Source organism: Ixodes scapularis, unplaced genomic scaffold (genome assembly GCF_016920785.2).
Source record: "Ixodes scapularis isolate PalLabHiFi unplaced genomic scaffold, ASM1692078v2 ptg004177l_1__unscaffolded, whole genome shotgun sequence".
NCBI lineage: Eukaryota > Metazoa > Arthropoda > Arachnida > Ixodida > Ixodidae > Ixodes > Ixodes scapularis.
Window position 1 is genome coordinate 98096 of NW_024610378.1, and position 19579 is coordinate 117674.

General features: G+C 47.8%; 1 protein-coding gene across 1 annotated transcript; it reads right to left on the reverse strand.

The window, feature by feature from the left end:
- Positions 1 to 740: 740 nt before the first annotated feature.
- On the reverse strand, positions 741 to 15553 carry LOC121834705 (alpha-L-fucosidase-like; the record flags this gene model as incomplete). Its single annotated transcript, XM_042288439.1, is given in 2 exon segments — positions 741 to 2529; positions 14968 to 15553. Coding segments are annotated over 2 exon segments (1352 nt in total), but the record flags the coding sequence as incomplete, so codon positions are not given.
- Between the last annotated feature and the right edge of the window lie 4026 nt (positions 15554 to 19579).

Below are 19579 nucleotides of genomic sequence, written 5' to 3' on the forward strand. Positions count from 1 at the left end.
CGACGCGTTGTGCCTTTTTCCTGCGACACTGCACTTTCGTAAAATTTTCCACGTGTTCACAACGGCAAGTCTCAACAATACACAGAGTCTTCAAAACACTTCTTCGGCGAATGACGACGAACGAGTAGAAAACGTGTCGTCAGCACGCTGGAAAACCGCAGCAAAGGCTAGCAAAAACGGCAAATCGTATCCCAAGCGAGTGAAGCCCGGTGGCTTCACTTGCGGGAGCGGCAAGCGCGATCCAGCAATTGTCATTGAGATCAGTGGGGGCGACTGTGGCCGTTGAGGAGCGACGTTTTTCGATCTTCTTTTTCTTTTCTCAGGGATGTGGCGCATTTCTCTATCCTCTTCTTTCATGAATATGGCGAAGCCCGTTCACATACACCGTTGGTAAAGCACCAAGGCACCTATTTATGTTGCCTGGCGTCGTTTGAATATGCCAGGACTCGACGAAAAGCCTATGTCGGTTGTTAGTCTCTGCATCGATAATGCTGGTGTTGTCGGAGTCAATCCGGTGGTCTTTGACTTCGCAGTGCTCGGCGACTGCGCTGCGCTCGTGGTCGAGCTTGCGAACGTCGTTTTTGTGTTGGCGTATTCTTTCATTAAAATTCTTTGTCTCGCCGATGTAAGTGGCTGGACAATCTGCACAAGGGATCTTATAACGAAGAACCGAGTCGGTTCGAAACGTAGGGCCCCTACATGTTTAGGAATTGGTTGGTTGCCGTATTTTAATTAATGGTCAGACTAGCTTTTGAAGCGGGGCTGCATGCAAACATCTATATAGATACACTTACCAATAAAAAGTATTCCCATGTCGTCATCAGCACGATCTGTGAGTAAAGCCACATAGAGTCTGCCGAGCATAATTGACACTTTAAGTGCGCGCCATCTAGCAGCTGCCGCGACAACTATCCGAGTCCGCCATTGTTTGGGCACGCACTCTGTGCATGTATTGCGGACAAGCACTCGGATCCAATCACACGCTTCGTGTCTAAGCAATGGCGACGTTCAGTTTTGCTTGATGGACTTTTGAAAAGGGTCTATTGCTTCGACGACATGAAATGAGTCTGGTGAAGGCTCGCTTTTAGCACGCGATCGACAGCGACACACACAACTATGGCGGCCACTATACGTTCCAACTTTACTGGATTAGCACAGTTACGGAACTGCCCGTAGGCTGCTTCCACGAACAGTTCCCTCCATCGCTTGCCTGCCATATCGTTCGACGCGCCACAGTCACCTGCTATGGCATCTGCAATGTATTCTTTTACATATTTATGTTTCGAAGCACATCCCCGTCTATATGTCGTTTCATCATTCTCAATCGAACACAGTTTTGAAACGAAAATCTAGATGGTGCTTCAAACGATTGAAGGCTATAACGGGAGGCGGGCTGAGCAGAGTGAAAGGGCGGGGGGGGGGGGGGGGGTTCTTCCTCTGCGCGAGTTCCATAACTGAGGTAAATCTGGTGACGTTGACATGTGTCCTGCACTTACGTTACACAAGAGGCCATTGAGGTGGCCTTGTTGCTGAGCACGTTTTTATCCCACATTTGACTCTATCTAATTTGGTTACCTAGGCAAGAGCAAGCTAGAATGACTGCCAGCACAATGCGATGACATCAAGTGTGAGCTATGTAAACAAAAGGAAGCTAGCCTTATACAACATGACATTGAAACAAACTCAGATTTGAGGCAATGAAAGCAGTTAACAAGACGTCCGACATTTTCTGCATCAAACGCATTTTCCAGATGGTGCCCTCTCTAGAGCGCCCCTTCGACTTTAAGCACCCAAGCCCATGGAGTTGGCAGAAGGTCTGGCGTAAGGGGTGGGAACAGGATCGTCACTGTTCTCCGGGAGGAATCGTCGCTCCCTCCAGTATGATCCCACTGAAACAGGCCATCGTTAAGACCCAACATGGTAATCCTCGCTTTCTGGGAAAGAACTAGAGACTCCAGCGTCAACTTGTTGAATTTAGGCCAATTGAGGACGAACACGTAGACCACGTCCATGTCCTTGTTGGTCGTGTACCAGATGCCCGGAGTGAGTGTGTCGTTCTGGTGCTTCCAGGGCTTCGAGCCGTAGACGGCCTCTCCGTTCACACCCAGCCATCTGCCTAGCTGAAGCAGTCTCTCTTCGAAGACGGGTTCGATGACGCCGTCTTTGGTCGGCCCGACGTTGATGAGAATGTTGCCGTTGCAGCTCACGGTTGAAGCCAGTTTCTCGATTAGTTGCTCGATGCTGAGGTAGTCGCTCAGATTGGCGTTCCTCCGGTATCCCCACGAGTGCTTGTCGATGGTCATGGCGTTTTCCCACTTGTGCTTCAGCAGGATTCCCGGGTTGTAGCGGTCCTTGCAGTTGTAGAAGTCACCGTGATGGCAGGGAATGCCGATTCCCCAGCGATCGTTGACCACGACGCTCGACTTGACGGGACTGTCGTTGTACAACCAGGCGAGGAACTCGGTACTGTTCCAGTAAGTGTCGTTGGCCTCCCAGTCGCCGTCGGACCAGATCACATCGGGTTTGTACCTGCAGTTTAATTTTTGCATGAGGACGTTCGTGACAATGAACATCACTCTATAGTCGCTGACAGCCGAAGAGACGCAGGGTGAGGTTTAATATATTTATGCTTTTTACGTCGTGATTTTTTTCTTCAGCGTTCTTGTAATTAGCTGTGGGACTATAATAAGAAGCTTCGGACTCGCTAGCGTTCCTTAGGCTGTCATTAACTATAGTCACTATTTAGAAGGATACAAACTACTGAAGGTGTTAAACTAAAGTGAGAGTGCGGGCGAGCTGGTTTAAGATTGAAAAACCCTGGCGCAAATGGAAAATGGGACGGCAAAAACAAAGCACCAAACTTCCGTTGTACTTCCTTCTGTACAAATTGCAATTGATGACGTTCTGGAATTACGTACCTTACTATCCCGAGAAATAACCCACCTAAAATAGAAAGCAAATCGGGTGAAAATAAGGAGTGGGCTAACTTTCGGTGCGTAATAAATGAAGTTGAATAAATATTAGCTCTTTATTTTTTTTGTGACGGGCAAAACTTGAGATATCAAGGAGGGCTGATGAACTTAAGATGACTGTCCTTCGCAGTCAGCAATTTTTCTTTTATGTACCTCCTTGGCTAAGTAACATGATTTCAGCCGAGGTAACCATTGGCCAGGGCCCTATACTTACTAAAAGTAGGCTATATTTCGGTGTTTTTGTGAAAATAGAAAATCATGCCAAAAATAAGAGTGGGTTATATTTCGGGGGTGGGGCATCTCTAGGGATATTACGGTACGCTTCGGCTGTGCATGATGACCACAGGGCAAAAGAGAACACCTCACTCGTTCAAAATGCTCAACTGTTTAGTGAGGGCCTCAAGATGAAGCGCCTTTTTGCACTAAGCTAACTGGTTTGGGGCGATGAAAGCATGTAACTCTGCAGTTGTTACTTCAAAACAGTCCTTGAGACGTAAATAATGACTTTAGTGCAGACAAGATGGAATGCGAGAATGGGCATGGCGACATGTAAATAGTAGAGTCAGCCGATCCTTTTCAGGGGTATTGGTGTGAATTTAATAAAGCCAGAAAACCTTACTAATATACTGTATAAACAAGGCAGTTTAATTTGTAATGTGTTGATGTCAATTTCGAAAGTCACGTGTCGATTATTAGAAGGTCGGAACATCTGCACAAAGGCGGAACAGCAGCATCGAGGAACGTGCAAGCCATTCTATAAAATAGCGAACGTCGGAACGTGGCCAACACTACGAGCCGACAAGCCAAACAAACAGCGTCGAAAGTGCAACGTCACTACTCTCATTACCTCTTCTCTGGGTGTGTTTTTTCTAGGGTTGTGCGAATAGTTGTTCGAATTGTCTAGCGCAGCATCATCCCTAGCTTCTTGAGTGTTGAAAGAACCGGTTTTTCCCTACACTGTCAAGGCTATGAATGACGCAGCGCTATTCTATTCGAACCACTATTCTCACAACTCTAGTTTTTTCTAGTGTGCCGTGACGTTGAAGTTTTAGTACGCCATTGTGTAGGGATTCCGTAGCTGCCAACAGAGGGCAGTATTTCGAAGGGGGTCTGGTGGTGGTGGTGGTGGTGGTGGTGTTTGCCTGACGTGAGGTTTTTCTCACTGGCTGTGGAAAAGTTTCACGGGCTTGGGTTATTGCAGTATTGATGAGAATGAATGCAGGGGAAAGGGGGGGGGGGGAACAGATGGTGATGAGAAATATAGGATGATGAAACACAAGTTAACAAATTAAAGTAAAATAAAAAGTCGGCAAAAAATCAGTCAAAATGAGAAAATGGGCACATCTAGAACGCGAGCATCACAGAATGTTCACAAAATTCCTGCAGAAAACTTCACGAGAAAAGCTATCACTGGCACACAAGCACGAAAAGAGAAGTCGGCGGTCGTATTTTCTCACTCATCACAGCCTTGCCAGAAGCCCACAGGCATCCAAGAAGCTGAACACAGTCTTTCGGAGACGTATGCACGTGGATGATGGACCCTTGGGGAATAGCATATCCACGAGGGTGGGTGAAACACCGAGGCTCTTCAGTGAAGCTAGAAGGGCGGTTCTTTCTGTATTGTAGTGTCCACATTCAAAAAATATATGCGTCAGCGTTTCTGGTTGATCGCAGTGGTCGCAGAAGGGGCTGGTTGTTTTTTTGATGCGGTGCAGGTTCACTTGCGTGTACGCGCAGTCTGCTCTTAAGCGGTGGAGAAGAGAAGCGAACTTCCGTGTTAGGCCACGCGTACAAGCTGGAGGAGGAGGTTCATCAGACGCCACACTGGAAACGGGATGCTTGTGTTGTATCCAAGTCTTAATAGCCAATCTTGGGTCAGAGTGGCTGGGGAGATTCAACGTCGCAGTGGGCAGTTTTAGAGCGGTTGAGGCCAGATGGTCAGCCATCTCATTTCCGGGTAAGCCAATGTGCGAAGGTATCCACTGTACTCGCAGGTTAGAACCATGGGAGACAAGTAGATGGCCCAGCCTAATTATTTCACAAACCAAATCAGGATTGGCGCCTTTGCTGCTGAGGATATTATGCACCGCACACCGAGAGTCTGTTGCCAGAAGCCAGTTATTAGGTGGTTTCGTCGTGATGTGAAGAAGAGCTGCGTGGATTCCACTCAGCTCAGCTGTAGTCGACGACACGGCATGGTCAAACCGTCCTGACCATGAGCAGGGTTCCGATGGGATGTGGTAAGCTGCAGACGCGATATCATGAATGAAGTCGACAGAGCCATCAGTATAAATGGCCGTAAACGAGGAATGCCGAGACGTCATCACCTCCTCTGTCAGGGCTCGACTAACCACACAGGGGTGTCGTGATTTTCCGTGGAAACCCGGGATGTCCTCGTAGATGGTGAACGGGTGCTTGCTCCACGGGGAGTCAACTGGAGGAGAATGGACGGAGGGTATGAAGCCGAGAGCCTCAACTAGAGAGGTGCAGTGACCGCCATATTGTGAAAGGTGACGCTGTTGCATGTCAGTAAACAGCGAGACACCACTGGTCGACTCAGCAAGCCGAACGAGATGATTAAGAGCACGGTTCACAGCGTGTAAAGCTACCGGCATCTCTCGGCCTTCAATCCACGTTGCATCGATTCGGGAGTACGAGGGAAAACCAAGAGCCATTCTTATTCCGGCTCGGTGGCATCGTTCTAGCTGATCCCATAGAGATCGCGTAGGCGGCAAATATGACGCTGCATAAAGAATGCGGGAAAGGTTAAGCGCCCGGTGCACGCATAGTAGGGCTTTAGGGGACGATCCCCACTCAAGTCCACGAAGTCGACGAATGAGAGATGTCGTCATCGCCGTCTGACGTACAAGATTCGTTACGTGCCGACGCCAACATAATCGGGAATCAAGATCGACCCCCAAGTATCGATAGCTACGCACGCGCGGTACTCGAGTCCCACATAAAGTAAGCCGCGGAAATCCATGACGAAAGGGGCGGCGGGAACAAGCGAGCACAGCTGTTTTTTGCGCTGAGACGGAAAGTCCGAGGTCTTCTAGCATGTTTGCAACACGCGCGAGGGATATTTGCATAAAGGGACGTAGAATGCGTCGATCAGAATGGGAAGCCCACAAACAGATATCATCTGCATAGATGATCATACCACTAGGGTGTGGTGATTTATGCATGCATAAAGGTATTGTCGTCATTACGATGTTGAATAGCACTGGACTAAGGCAACTACCTTGAGGTAACCCACGCAACAGTGGATGCACGGCTCCCGTAGTCTTGCCCAAGCAAACACTAATTGTCCTGTTGCTCAGAAACTCTTGGAAATATTTTAGCATTCCTCCTGTTATGCCAAGGTGATTCAAGCAAGCAAGAACTACATCATGTGGAACCGAGTCAAAAGCTCGTTCAACATCAAGGAACACTGCCAAAGCAGTGTCTCCTCGTGAACGAGCGTCTTCCAGCGCTGATGTAAGGCTCGCAATACAGTCAGCAGTGCAGCGTCCACTTCTGAATCCCGCTATTTCAGGTGGCAGTGCTTCAATGTCGTCAAGGTACCACTGGAGACGCGTAAGCACCAAGCGTTCTAGAAGTTTCCCAGCACACGAGGTCAAGGATATTGGGCGGTACGATGACAATTCCGACGAAGGCTTGCCTCGTTTTAAAATGGGGGTCACTACAGCATGCTTCCATTCTTGCGGAAGAATACCAGTAGTCCACGCCAAATTTAAGCGCTCGAGCAAGACGACGCGTGACTTGTCACTCAGGTTACGCAATGCTTGGTAGGTAATGCCATCAGACCCAGGAGCACTGTGGCGTTTGCATTTCCTAAGAGCCGCATCTAGTTCCGACATAGTGAAAGGATGATCCATACTCTCCGGACTCCGTGCAGGACCAGTCAGTGATCGAGGATATGAAGATCCAGAAGGGCGTTGGGGTACAATGAAGCGCACCGCAAAATCATCTGCAAGTCGTGATAATTCAATGCCAGTTTTAAGACTGAGGGCGATGAACACATCTCGAGGTGTTGGAGAGCAGCCCATACCTCTCAGTACTTTGTAGATCTTTGGCTTAGGTGTACATGGAGTTAGTGACGAAGCAAATTGACGAAATTGTCGACGGCGAAGTACGCGAGTATGGCGGAGTAAAGCTGACGTAATACGACGACAGTCTATCCAATGGGAGACCTTGCCAGATCGGCGCGCACGACGCTGAGTGCGGCGGCGAACAGCACGTAAGCGTACAAACTTCAAATCCGGGGACGGCTGAGATATCCTTAAAGATATTTTATATGTGGATTGAACGAGACTTGCAGGAATAGCTTTTAATATATCCTCTGACGGCTCAAGAAAGCGAAAGTTTGCGCGAAACACGTCCCAGTTGGTTACACTGTATTGGCGACGTGGGAGGCGGGTCACTTCAGGTATATTCATCAAAATTGGAAGGTGATCGCTTCCACGTGTGTCCGCATCCAACGACCAGTACACGTCTAGATCTGGAGAAGCGAGAGTAAGGTCCAGCACGCTAGGTTCTCCGCGATGACCGAAAAATGTAGGGGAGCCGTCATTCAGAATAATAAAATCTGTTGATTCAATCTCATCTGCGAGAGCCGTACCCCGAGGCGTCGTACGTTTACTACCCCAGAGAGGATGGTGTGCGTTAAAATCTCCGCATATAAGGAGACGACCAGGAAATTGAAGACGTAGGCTACTGATGCACTTCGCATCAAAGCGACCAGTAGGACATATATATACAGACACAATGGTCATCTTAAAGGAGCGAAATATGACCGTGCATGCTGCAAATTCAGCTGTTTCTGTACACAGATGGGACACATCTTCTGCAGCTTGCTGCACACTAGAGTGAACAAAGAGTGATGCCCGTGATGAGCTGTTAGGTGTGGCCGCCGCGCTAGGGTAATAGACATAGGGCTGAATTCGAGAGCCATGTCTGAGGCGGCATTCCGAAATTGCAAGTATAGGTACCGGCTGAGATGAAAGGTAATACTGCAACTCTGCCAATTTAGAAGTGATGCTGCGGGCGTTCCATTGTAAGATAGATGGGCAGGAAGCCATAAAATTAAATATGAGCAGAGTAAAAACTTTCATTGCAGAAAACTTTTGACCAGGGGCTCTATAAGTGTGATAAAGTTCAGGAGCTGGTTTGCCCATGGATACTGTAGAAGCGGGAGAAACTGTCGCGCTATGACCAGCATTTGGCGTACGAAGCTACCTAACGAGGAAGTGAGGGTGCTTGAATTTGGGAGGGACGGTATCGCCTCCTGTCCAACACTAAGAGGAGCTTGAGTGGTCGGGAGTACAGGTACGGCCTGAACTGGTGGTGACGACGGTGGGGGCTTGCTTTGCAGCGCTGCTTTGTAGCTCTGTCGCACGTTGCTCTCGCCAGAGGAGACAAGGACAGGTGCTTCCTTAGGCGGAGGCTCTGTGTCCATTGGCTTCGGGGCTTCGGTGACAAGCGTGGATGGCGGGTCTTGTTTGTCTGCAATAGGTTGTTCCGCCTGGCGTCGTCGAGAATGACGCCGTCTCCGTTGAAATTTTTCAGTTGGAACAGTCGTCTCTGTTGCAGCTTCGGCTCGTGGAGCCGCCTGCTCGGCCGTACGTTTATCAACTTGGGCTCGTGCTTCTGCGAAAGACACATTGTTCTCGCAGCGATAGCGACACACGGAGCGCTCAGCTTGCCAGAATGGGCACTGTTGGGATGTTGTTTCATGTGGTTTCTTGCAGTTGACGCAAAGAGTGCTCGAGCCTTTGCATTCCGTAGTTGCGTGAGGCTCTGCGCATCGGAGGCAAGTTAGCGACCGCTTACACACAGCCGCAACATGGCCAAACAAACCGCATCGGTGGCATTGGATGGGGTTGTTGACATACAAGTCGACGCTATGTCGAACCAGGCCGACGTAGACGTGCTCAGGAAGTGTAGGAGAAGCAAACTCAACTCGAATAGTAGTGGACTTGCCGATGCGACGGACGTTGCGGATGCCTACTGTTGAGCGCAAAACTCCGAGTATTGCGGAGTCAGAAAGGGTGCTGTCAATGTCGCGGACAATTCCAACGCTGGAGGCCTTTCCACGAGGCTCGAAAGCACGCACTTTCATACCGCAAAGCGTGGTCTGGCCAAGGAGAGTACGTGTCGTCTGCCCATTCCGCGTGTCAATCGCTAGGAGATTCTTCCGCCTGTTAAAGCGCACCTCAATAACGCACGAAGGCACGAGCGTCTCCAGAGTGGACGTGAGGCGAACCGAAGTGATGGTGTCAATTCTTACATCTTTGTCCACAGGAGTGAAAAGAACTACGAGACCGACAGTGGGCTCGGTTTGGGTGATGATGGTCTGCTCGCTAGAACCAGAGCCTTGACTTGGGCAGCGTCTCTTTGTTCCGCGGACGACATCCTGGAACGCACCTTGATTGTCGTCGGCAATTGAGCCCGAAACGCTGGCAAGTTCTTCGTCGTCAGGCGGGAGCGGTTCCGCCATGGCGGCGACTAAGGACGTTGAAATTTCCATGCCTTGCCGGCTGGAGTGCCGCGCAACGGGCAAGCCAGAACCTTGCAAGCCAGCAAGAACTGCTTATGATGAAGTGAGAGAAAAAAAATACTCACTGGCGATGGGCAACGTAGTAGCAGTAAGCAGAGAAAAATGGAGCGAATGGAATACACGTCCGCTATGTGACTTTCTCTTCTTCAACCTCCGAAGGGGGTCTATTAGAACAATTTGTGTACGATAAATATTATTAATTATTAAAACAAAAAAGCACCTAAATCCCACATGATGACTAGTTTGCTGGCTACTCCACTCACTGCCTGCCTTTATTCTTTCAAAATACGCTTTTTTATGCGCACTGAATTAGTACAAATAGAAACGTGTGTAATTTTCCCCACACGTTCATAGGTTACGACTAGCGTCGCAAGTTTTGCGATGTTCACAAAATAGTACGAACACAGAACTTTGGTGAGTTGACAACCAGGGGAAACGTTTCTCTCGATGAGGCAATTCAACAATGTTGAGGAAAAGTCACGGTTACCAAATCGTCATTGATTCCAAAATTCCCCAGAGAAACATCAACAGGAAGTTTTTAAACTCCAAGTCGTTTTTCGCGTGACGTTTAATGAAAGAAGTTTAACTACGCGGACGGAGAATTCATGCTTCCTTCAAGGAATCAATGGGAGCCGTCGGCTCGTGGATGAATTGAACTGCTCCGAGGAAAATTCAGGGGTGTTCATGCTCGAGCGTACCTGCGTGCGTGCTAGTACTTGGTGCGTTCCTTATTTTCAAAGCGTTTCGTGGTACTCATCACTTACACAAAAAACGATGTTACTTTGCTGACGGTCTGAGGTTTAAGGCATTGTATCCAGAGCCATTATTCGGGCAATAGTGCGTTTTCGTTTCGTAGTTGCTGAAGTTTTAGGCACACCATCTAATAGAGTCGAGAAAAATGTCAGCAAAATACACTCTAAGAAACCCAAAAAAGCCCTTGTGTTGCCTTTCCCGAAGAACACATAGATGTATCCAGTCGTGCGAAGAACGGGAGTATCCCAGGCAAATGGTGCTAAAATATAGCATTAGACCTGTAAAATCCGATAGACGCAGGGACAATAAGATATTGAAACGCCATGCTTGTTCTCCCTGTGTAAACCGCGTTTTTGAAGTCTTATGGTATTCTTAGCTTCGTCATTCGCTGCGATCCTGCAGTTGTTTGCGGTGATTTAGTCCTCTTAGACAGGAAAATTCAACTGTTAACTTTTTTAGAGTGTATAATTGATAATTTAAGTCACACTATGTTATTAACAATTTTTTTTTCAGGATAACTAACATGTAAAGTAAGGTAACCATAAAATTGACCTATTCTTGTTACATGAGTTTATAAAGAACAAGTTAGAAGGTTTGATGACTGAGTGCGTTGATGTACGGTAAATCAACCCCCCCCCCCCCCCCCCCCCCCCCCCCCAATGTAGAGCGAAGGCTCGGCATGCAGACTGCCATATTAAGACTGATTTTCGCTCCCATTGACTTAGACATGAACAATGCATTGTATTAAAGTCCCTTGATACTTCCTTTTGCAAGTAACGACAACCGATATAAATGACAAAAAAACATTCCACTGGAACAAAATGGTGTCATTCAGTTCAGTCTTCTGCTGTGCGCCACCATTCACTTCCTAAAACCTGCATCGCCACGCAGTCGGCGCTTTAATGAGTGTCGCTGCTTGTAGGAAACTCTTACGTAAAAACTTTACACTGTACCGGTATGCGTATGTACTATGTGTAGCGCGTGATGCAGGTCAGCAGTGGCAGCTTAGTAGAAGGCAATGATTAAATTCTCCCTCCTTCAGGGGAAACGCCTCTAAACCTCCAGTGCAACAGATTTGCAAGTACGCCCAACCAAGCTCGAAAGTTTGATCTTCGAATATTTTTACAAGAAAACTACTTCGTTTCACCTTAAACCCAGACGTAGCTGACGCTACGAGCTGATGGTATCAATCGGACAGCATAAAAAGCGCACCATCATGGTGTTGCGTTCATCATGTTTCTCTACGTGTTCTATCATTGCTGTACCAATCGTAAATAGAAAAAGCCCAGTGACTCGCACTTTTCACGTTGCTTGGTTGGTTACATAACCGTGTAGCGTCTTCTGTGTCTAGACTTCAGCTGATCCGCATTCAGAGATTTGTATACCTACTCGCATTCGCTCACTTCATTCGCGACTCCAGCAAACCGGACCGCACCCAGCGGGAAAACACCGAACTGACCGGAACAGGTTCTTTCGCGATTTGTGCTCGTCTTCTGTAGCTCCCGTGATTGCATGTTGTGGGTGGCTGCGCGATGGAAAAGTTGTCCCTGTAACTCTGTCGTCACTGTCGTATCAGCTTGTTTCCAGGATGCTCTGTACGCAACCCACGCAAGCGCGTGAACGAGACCTCGAAGAAACTCAAGCATCGGGGGCTCGCTTACGCCGACAGGTCGCCGCAAGTTCGAAACGTGGAGGTTAAAAATCGGGGCCAACCATTTTGGGTCCAACGTTTGCTTGCTGATACCCCAGCGTTGTGCGTTGAGCTGGCACTTGGCACAGCACGACCTGTTTTAGACCACCATATTACCGCCGTATTTGCCCGATAGGGGTGCCCCCTATAGGTCGCTGGAGTCGCGAATACCGAGGTCGTCCTCGGACAGTTCAATCATCGTTTTTGATGTTCCACACAACACGTCCACTTTAGCGTGATCCATGGATACACACCTTTCTACGTTTGCAACTACGGCTTCTGGGCGTCGCCATCTTGCTGCGGTGTGGATAGATCGTCTGATAATCAAGCATTGGGTGCGTTAGGTGGAGACTTTCGACTCGTGCCTGTCCGTCGAAGTTTCCACTAAACGGGCTTTTAGTGCACCTCCGGATGCAGTTCGCGCCTTCTATGTGAATTTTTGGTTGCTTTCCTTTTGCTTTTCTTGGAGAAAAAAGCCCCTAGCAACGAACCTTTGCTAGGGACGTTGTTATAGACAAATACATGGGGGCTCGACGTGAGGTTAGGAATTAGCAGAGAAAAAAGTAAATATATATATATACATTTTTTTTGTAAGCATTGTGTTCTCTCAATATCAAATCTTGAAGACATTTTCTATCGCTGCAGTACTATAAAGCGGCAACAAAAGCCCGTAATAAAGTTTCCCAACCGGTTTTGCCTTGCTAGCAGATGACACAATGGCTTGGTGGGTTCAGTGGTTCTTTCTGAGTTAGTGCGCGATTGCATTGAATGAAGTTAATGACGATCAACGAATCTTCTATACTCGGGATCAACTTCCTGTGGGATTTGGGAAGCGAAGAGTGCCAGTGCGCAGCTTTGATCGACGCTCGAGGTGCGCCAGCGCGCAAACGCCTTCCCATGAAGCTTGCTTCCGCAATATTTTAGGTGAAAACACTGTGAAGCCGGATCACGTACGACGACGACGTGAAGTATATCAATGTCTATGTGCAGGCCAGCACACGTTTCAAGGAATTCTGATAGCACAGAAGTTGCTTCGCTGCACATTTGTGGGATCAAACGAACTGCCCGTAACGTAGATATATAACTTGCTGGATGCGATATACAGCTCCTTCGTTATTTGAGGTCTTACTTAAAACTAAAGAATGAGTTGGATTTTTCCTCAGTGTGATGATCACAAGCAAGTACAAGACACACGAGCCTGAAGAACGAACTTTGGGGTCTCGAGCCGCTCATGTTACAGTTAAAACAATTCTTCATTGCAATGCACGTCAACTGCAAATTCAAAAAGAGGGCCCGACGCTGCTTTGATATTATGTTCTAAACAGATGCTTTTCTCGCTGTATTTTTAGCATATCTCCATGCGTGTGATGATTTTCGTCAGACAGTATCCCATATCGCACGCAAATACAATTCGTATATATAAACCTGATGAGTTGTCTTAGGCTTGCCAGGCTCCAAATAAATACAAAGTCAAAATCGTACCATTGTGCAAACGACTAAAACTGTTGCAGTAGTAATACTTCAGTCATTCCGTGCGCGTTCATCATGCGTTCGTAGTCTGCAGCAGACATCTTGAGACGTCTTGAGGACCGCAAGTTGTTGTCACAGATATTTCAGAAACAGCCGATTCTCGGCAAACACCTGTCGTGGTAAGTGTGAAATCTGGGCTTCCCATATCTATTCTTTCGAGACGTTCAAATTCCACGTCTGATTCTTGACCGACTGTTCTTTCGGAGCGAAATCCAGTCCCATGAATTCGACCATAACAATGCCCGTAGCAACGGTTTGTTTGGATCGGTGAGGTCACAATTACGGGGTCAATTGCTGAGACGTACCCAAGGTTCCCAGACTAGCGCACAAACGAAGCGTTTTCCCATCCACGGTGGCCAGACCAGCTCTCGAAGCGCGGCTGTTTACAAGCGTCTATAGTTGGTGCCAGAGCCGTATAGGCAGAGAGTTTGGTCAATGGGAGGCGCGGGCAGAGCCAGGGCGTGCGGCAGACTCGGAAAGAGGGCTTGGCATGCTCTCTTGACCAACTAGAAGCCGAAAAGAATCCCCTAGCAGTGGTAGCGAGAAACAGTTCTGATCAGAGGTCTATGTTCGTATAGGGTTTTAATAAGCGCGTAAGAGTGAGGTGTAGTAACTCTTTGTGGTTGAAAATAGGGTTCACGTGTTATTTTGATCATGATCATGCAGAAAGATGTAAGAAACGAATGCGCCGCTCAACTCTGTTTTGCGCGGACAGAGTGTGACCGCTCGGACGGCAGATTCCTGGCTTTCGGCGCTTGGCGTACGGATTATATCGATCGTTCCGCTAGTCGCGCTCTTCCACCATCATTTCGGATGAGCGTGATTGAAATATCACGTGTACCATATTTTCAGCCATCGAGAGTTACTCCAATGCAGTTATCAGGTTTGTTTCTCCCGACCACCGCCAGGGTATTATTTCCGGCTTCTGGTTGGTCACATCCGAATTTCTGAAGACGCCCTGGAACACGCCCAGTTCGCTTTCGACCAATGCCGCCTCCTCATCCGTCTTCGCAACAAATGGCCAAACTCTCTACATATACGGCTCTGGTTGGTGCCAGCGAGTCTCCGGCGTCTTATTATTCGACAAGAACGCATCAGTCGACAAGAACGCCGAAGAACGAAGCAAGAAGTGTGCTCATAATAATTTCCGCAGTGCGTTTTTTAAGCTGTCACTCACCTTACATGTATACGAAATCAGGTACAATAGACCATTTTCAAAAGTCCGTCAAGCAACATTGCCGGTTTTCATTTTTTTTGGCCGTGAAGCGTGTGATTGGATGCGAGTCATCGCCGAACCATCCAGTTTAGTACGTACTCTGAGTACGTGTCTAGGTAACGGCCGACTCAAATGACTGGCGCAGCAGCTACCAGATGGCACGCGCTCTTGGAAAGAGTCCAACATTAAACTAGGTCGGATTTCCATACAGTAAGGCAGAAAGAAGTATGTGATGGTCACGGCTTACCTTTCGACAATTTCCCTCAACTCGGGCATGGTCTTTCGGACGACAAAGTCGTTCGTCGTCCAGCGGGCAGCCTTGTCTGCCAGGTACAACGGATTGAACCACTCGTAGAGCGAGTGGTACAGCCCGAAGTGCACACCGCCTCCTTTCTTCCTGATGGCCGTGGCGAGGTCTCCAACCAGGTCCCTCTTGGGTCCCACGTCTCCGGCGTTCCAGTTCCAGGACACGCTTGAAGGCCAGAGCGTGTAACCTTCATGATGCTTGCTGGTCAGCACCACGTAACGAGCACCGGACTTGTAGAAGAGGTCCGCCCAACGGTCCGGGTCGAAGAACTGCGCCGTGAACTCGGGCGCAAACTCCGGGTAGGTAAAGTTGGGCTTGTAGTTCTGTCTCATGAACTCCACGACCTTCGGATCTTTATCGCTCCATTCGGACCAGAACCACTCGCTTTTAAAGCTGGGCACCGAGAACACTCCCCAGTGGAGGAAGATGCCGACCTTGGCTTCATCGAACCAGCTTGGCGAAGGACGCGTGTCCAGGGACTTCCAGTCCGGAGTGTAGCGTCTTGAGCTTGTGGATCCCAGACTGGCTAGAAAAAGTAAGAGCAATGAGCCTTGCATCATCTCGCTGGCACACCCGCGACTCTTAGAAAAAAAGTTTAAAGAAAAACATGGACTTCGCACAAGGGTTCGCTGTTCTATCAGGTCCATATGGTCACTATGAAATGCGAGGAAACAACAGGAGTCAATATATTGCTTAGGGTAGCAAGAGCGCGGTCACTTGGAGGTCGTCTGCCTTAAGTCTATACTACAGCGCCTGCCTCCGTATCTGTGTGCTTAGGAACGTGATAGTAAGAAGTGGAAGCTGCAAGAGGCGGGAGATACGCCGGTGTTTGATTTCACCCTCCGAATCTAAAGATTGGAAGCAGGGGCCAAGGTTTTATCTCTCTTGCAGCATTTACGTGAACCTTGTGCTGAAGTTGATGGATCGACAACACGCGGCGTGTTCACATCTTGTTTTATATCCAGCTAGCATCATACACTTTTTTCCTAGATTGTTTATTGTGAATTCAGGAGTAAGAAGACATATAGCCTTCGCCATTGTTATTTTGAACAGAGTGCTCTTTGATCCTAATAAGTGTTACTGAACGAAGGACAAGGATTAAAAAAAGAAGTAGGCAGTGCGAAATTTGCGCGCTCTACGTTAAAAAGGCATAATCTAATATTCTGAACACGTACTATAGCGAAATGACGCTTAGGGCGCCTACTTAATTACATAACTTCCTCTTGAAGGGGAAATGAAGCGGTTTTGTATTTTAGTACAAACATTTAGATCGTCTTCATTTGGCCTTCAGGGTAACGAATATCGAGATTATTTTTCAATTTGGTGCGCGGAGGCTGGAGAAAATTATTTGCAAATATACCGCTGAAGCCCCTCCTTCCCGTGAGCATTCATTCCGCCATAAAAAAAAAAATTTCCATAATCTCCGTAAAAAAATATAAAAAAAAAGAAAGTCGTCGCGACTGGTGTCAATGCGGGGGAATGTACCTGACAAGCTTTTAACTGCACGTGCTTCCCACACGAGTGACGCGCGCTTGGCGGTCGAAAAATCATTTTATGACGTAATGACTGGTCGGAGGTTTTTCGTGTTTTCTCGCCTTTAGTTGCATTTTCGGGAGAAACGAACGTGATATTCAGATTCACGGGATAAAACTACTCTAGAATTCACCTCCAACTCGTTTTTCTTCAAGAACCTCTCCAGCTTCCCTTTAAAAACCGAGGAAAAAATAAATGAAAGGAGACATTAGCTGCTGGCTGATGGTTTAGAGGCGTCGGATGCTTTTTAGTTGCATTGCTAACTTTATATAAGTTCGTAATACATTCACATTCAATTAAATTTCCACGGCAATTGTCATGTGATCAAAGTAATGAAGCTTGAATTACAAACATTAACGGAAAAAGCGTTTTCGTTGAGTAAAATTTAATAAGATACTAGCTCACACGGCAGTGCGCCAACTCCTGATATTGTGTATTCAATATGACGCGTTCTAGATTTGACAGCACGGACTACCAGATGTACATTCTTTAAAATGCCCGCGCGTGTAATTTCCCGCCAAGCACTCAAAGGGCACACCGACCGCGATCCAGGACGAGGCTGAAGATATGTTGAGAGCTGAAACTGAACCCTACCGTGCGACACTGAGCCTGACGAGACGCGAAAAGCCCTGCTCGATGTCACATCGCAAACTCTATAGCTGCCTCCGTAATAAGCAGTCATTAGGACCTTCTTGTAGATCGTACGCAAGAGCTTAGTGTTACTAGCAGGAGCTCATCCTGTCACCTTAACGTCGTGTTGAGCAATGGCCTCCTCTATACTGACCAAGCCTGACAGATCGCCACAAGACGCGGCCGCCGGAAGTGACAAGGTAGAGCGGCAGACAACGGATAAGAGGAGAGTCATGTAACGGGCGCCCCGCTGCGGCGAGACGCCGAAACACACTTCTCCCGAGCGATGGAGTGTCCGCTCGTGCTCCTCGCGTTCCTCGCGCTAGCGCTCCTTTTCTCGTCGGGTTTGAAAACCATTTTTCGGGTCCTCGCCGCTGCAAAAAGCTGTGCGCTGAATACCAGGTCCCCCGAGAAATGCTCTCTGCTACCAGATCCTTGCGCTCCAAATCTGTGACCGTGCACTCTATGGCTCCGTCGTCGAACTGCCAGGCTTTGTGAGAATAGAGGAGGCTATGGTTGAGCACTTGCTGGCATGGCCAGCAATCTGTAGATTACGATCTACGAAAAGTTCCTACTGATGCTACTAATGCTTCGTTGGAAAGTGCGGCATGTAACCAAACGCTTTTTAGGCACTTTAGACAGCACACAACCATCGGTTTTTCAACGCATCGTGCTGCGATTTACTACAGAAGTGAAAGCAGGCGGTTGGAGTTTACAATGAAAACAAATAAAAAAATACCTACCTTGCTCAAAAAAAAAAAAAAAAAAAGAGCGGAGGGGGGGGGGGGGGGGGGGACAAGAGAATTTTGTTTTGGGTATTCTGCGCCGCCACTTCGCAGACGATGCCCGCGTTACGAGAAGCAAGGGCAGAGGCAGGGGCGGAAATGGTGGTGGGGAGTGAGCGTATCATATGTTTAAAGGTGTACTCTACAGGTCTTTTCATCGTCCCCGATTTGTTTGAAATTTTGCTAAACTCACCAACAAACACCGCTAAAGTAATATCCCAAATATTAGGTCAAAATATTGTATGTTCGCGATGCTATTGAACTTACAGTTTTGGTCTTCACCGTGTTTTTCAAACTGGAAGTCCCTACTGGCAACAACGAAAAAGTGACGTCAGTGGAAGGCAGGGGTTCACTCTTTGGACTGTAGAATTTGTTCCCAACTGATTCCAAGCAGTTTCATTGTGTCAAATGAGTACTTTGGAAGCTCGGTCCAGTACCCGCGCTCCAGCACAGAACAAATGATTGGAATATTCTATTTTTTAGACTGCTTACTCAACTAGCAAGCCTGCCGGCCACAGACGTCACGGCACTAAAAAGTGCAAGTATATCTGAACGTTGGTTTTTGCATCATTTTCATTTGCCGATTTCACAATAACTATTATGAATTCCGCGATGCTGAATTGCATACCGGAAAGCGTAAATGCCGGGGATTCACAAAATATAGTTAGTTGAGGTAGCTCGAAAAGCCTGTGGAGCAGCCCTTTAAGAGCCCCCTCCTCACCCGTTTCCCCGTCCTAAATGTTTACATGCAGAATGTAAGAGGCATCTCAGGACATCCGGACCCCCCTCCCTGAATCCGCCACTGGTGATAAGTGCTGCCGAAAGATGGCGTACGCCGCGTCGAGGGAACTCAGGCCGGTTCGGGTTATAATAGCACGCATCCCGCAACCCAAATCGGCTGGCGCTCCCTCGGCGTGGCGTACGCCATCTGTCGGCAACACTTCTCACTACACGTGCATCGTCGGCGAATTGACGGCGTAGAATGCCCGAAACAGATTTATTTCTGTTTTATTTCTTCTGAACGAGGTAAGTTAATTCCTTGATTTGTTTTCATCGTAAACTTCCACCACCTGCCTGCACCTCTGTAGTAAATTGCAGCGCGATACGTTGAGAAGCCGACTGGTGCGGGTCTTCTAAAGTGCCTTCAAAGCGTTTGCTTAGATGCTGTAGTTATAGTCGCAGGTTAAGAACGAAGTGGAAGTTCCTCCCACTTCTTTTCAGGCTAGCAGAGCGAAGGCTGGAGAGAAGGCAACCTCCTTTCCAGCGTTCTCACTGCTAAAGTGGAAAAAGATGAGACTGCATTCATGCACACGTTACTCGAAAACAAATATCGTTTACAACTACAATTACTCTTGCTAAAAGAGTACTCAATTAGATTACTTGATTAATTGAAAATAAAAGTACCGTTACTTGAAAAAGTAACCGTTACTTCTCAGATTAGATCAGATTTTCAAAACGACAGAGTTTTCTGCAGGTTTGAAAACCGGTACTTTGTTTTGTTTATTATCGGATTAGAACTACCGAATTATGAACTACTTATCTTCTTAATCCACCAATATTGGTAAACCATCCCCTTGTCGGAGATTCGGTTCGAGTTTCGAGGA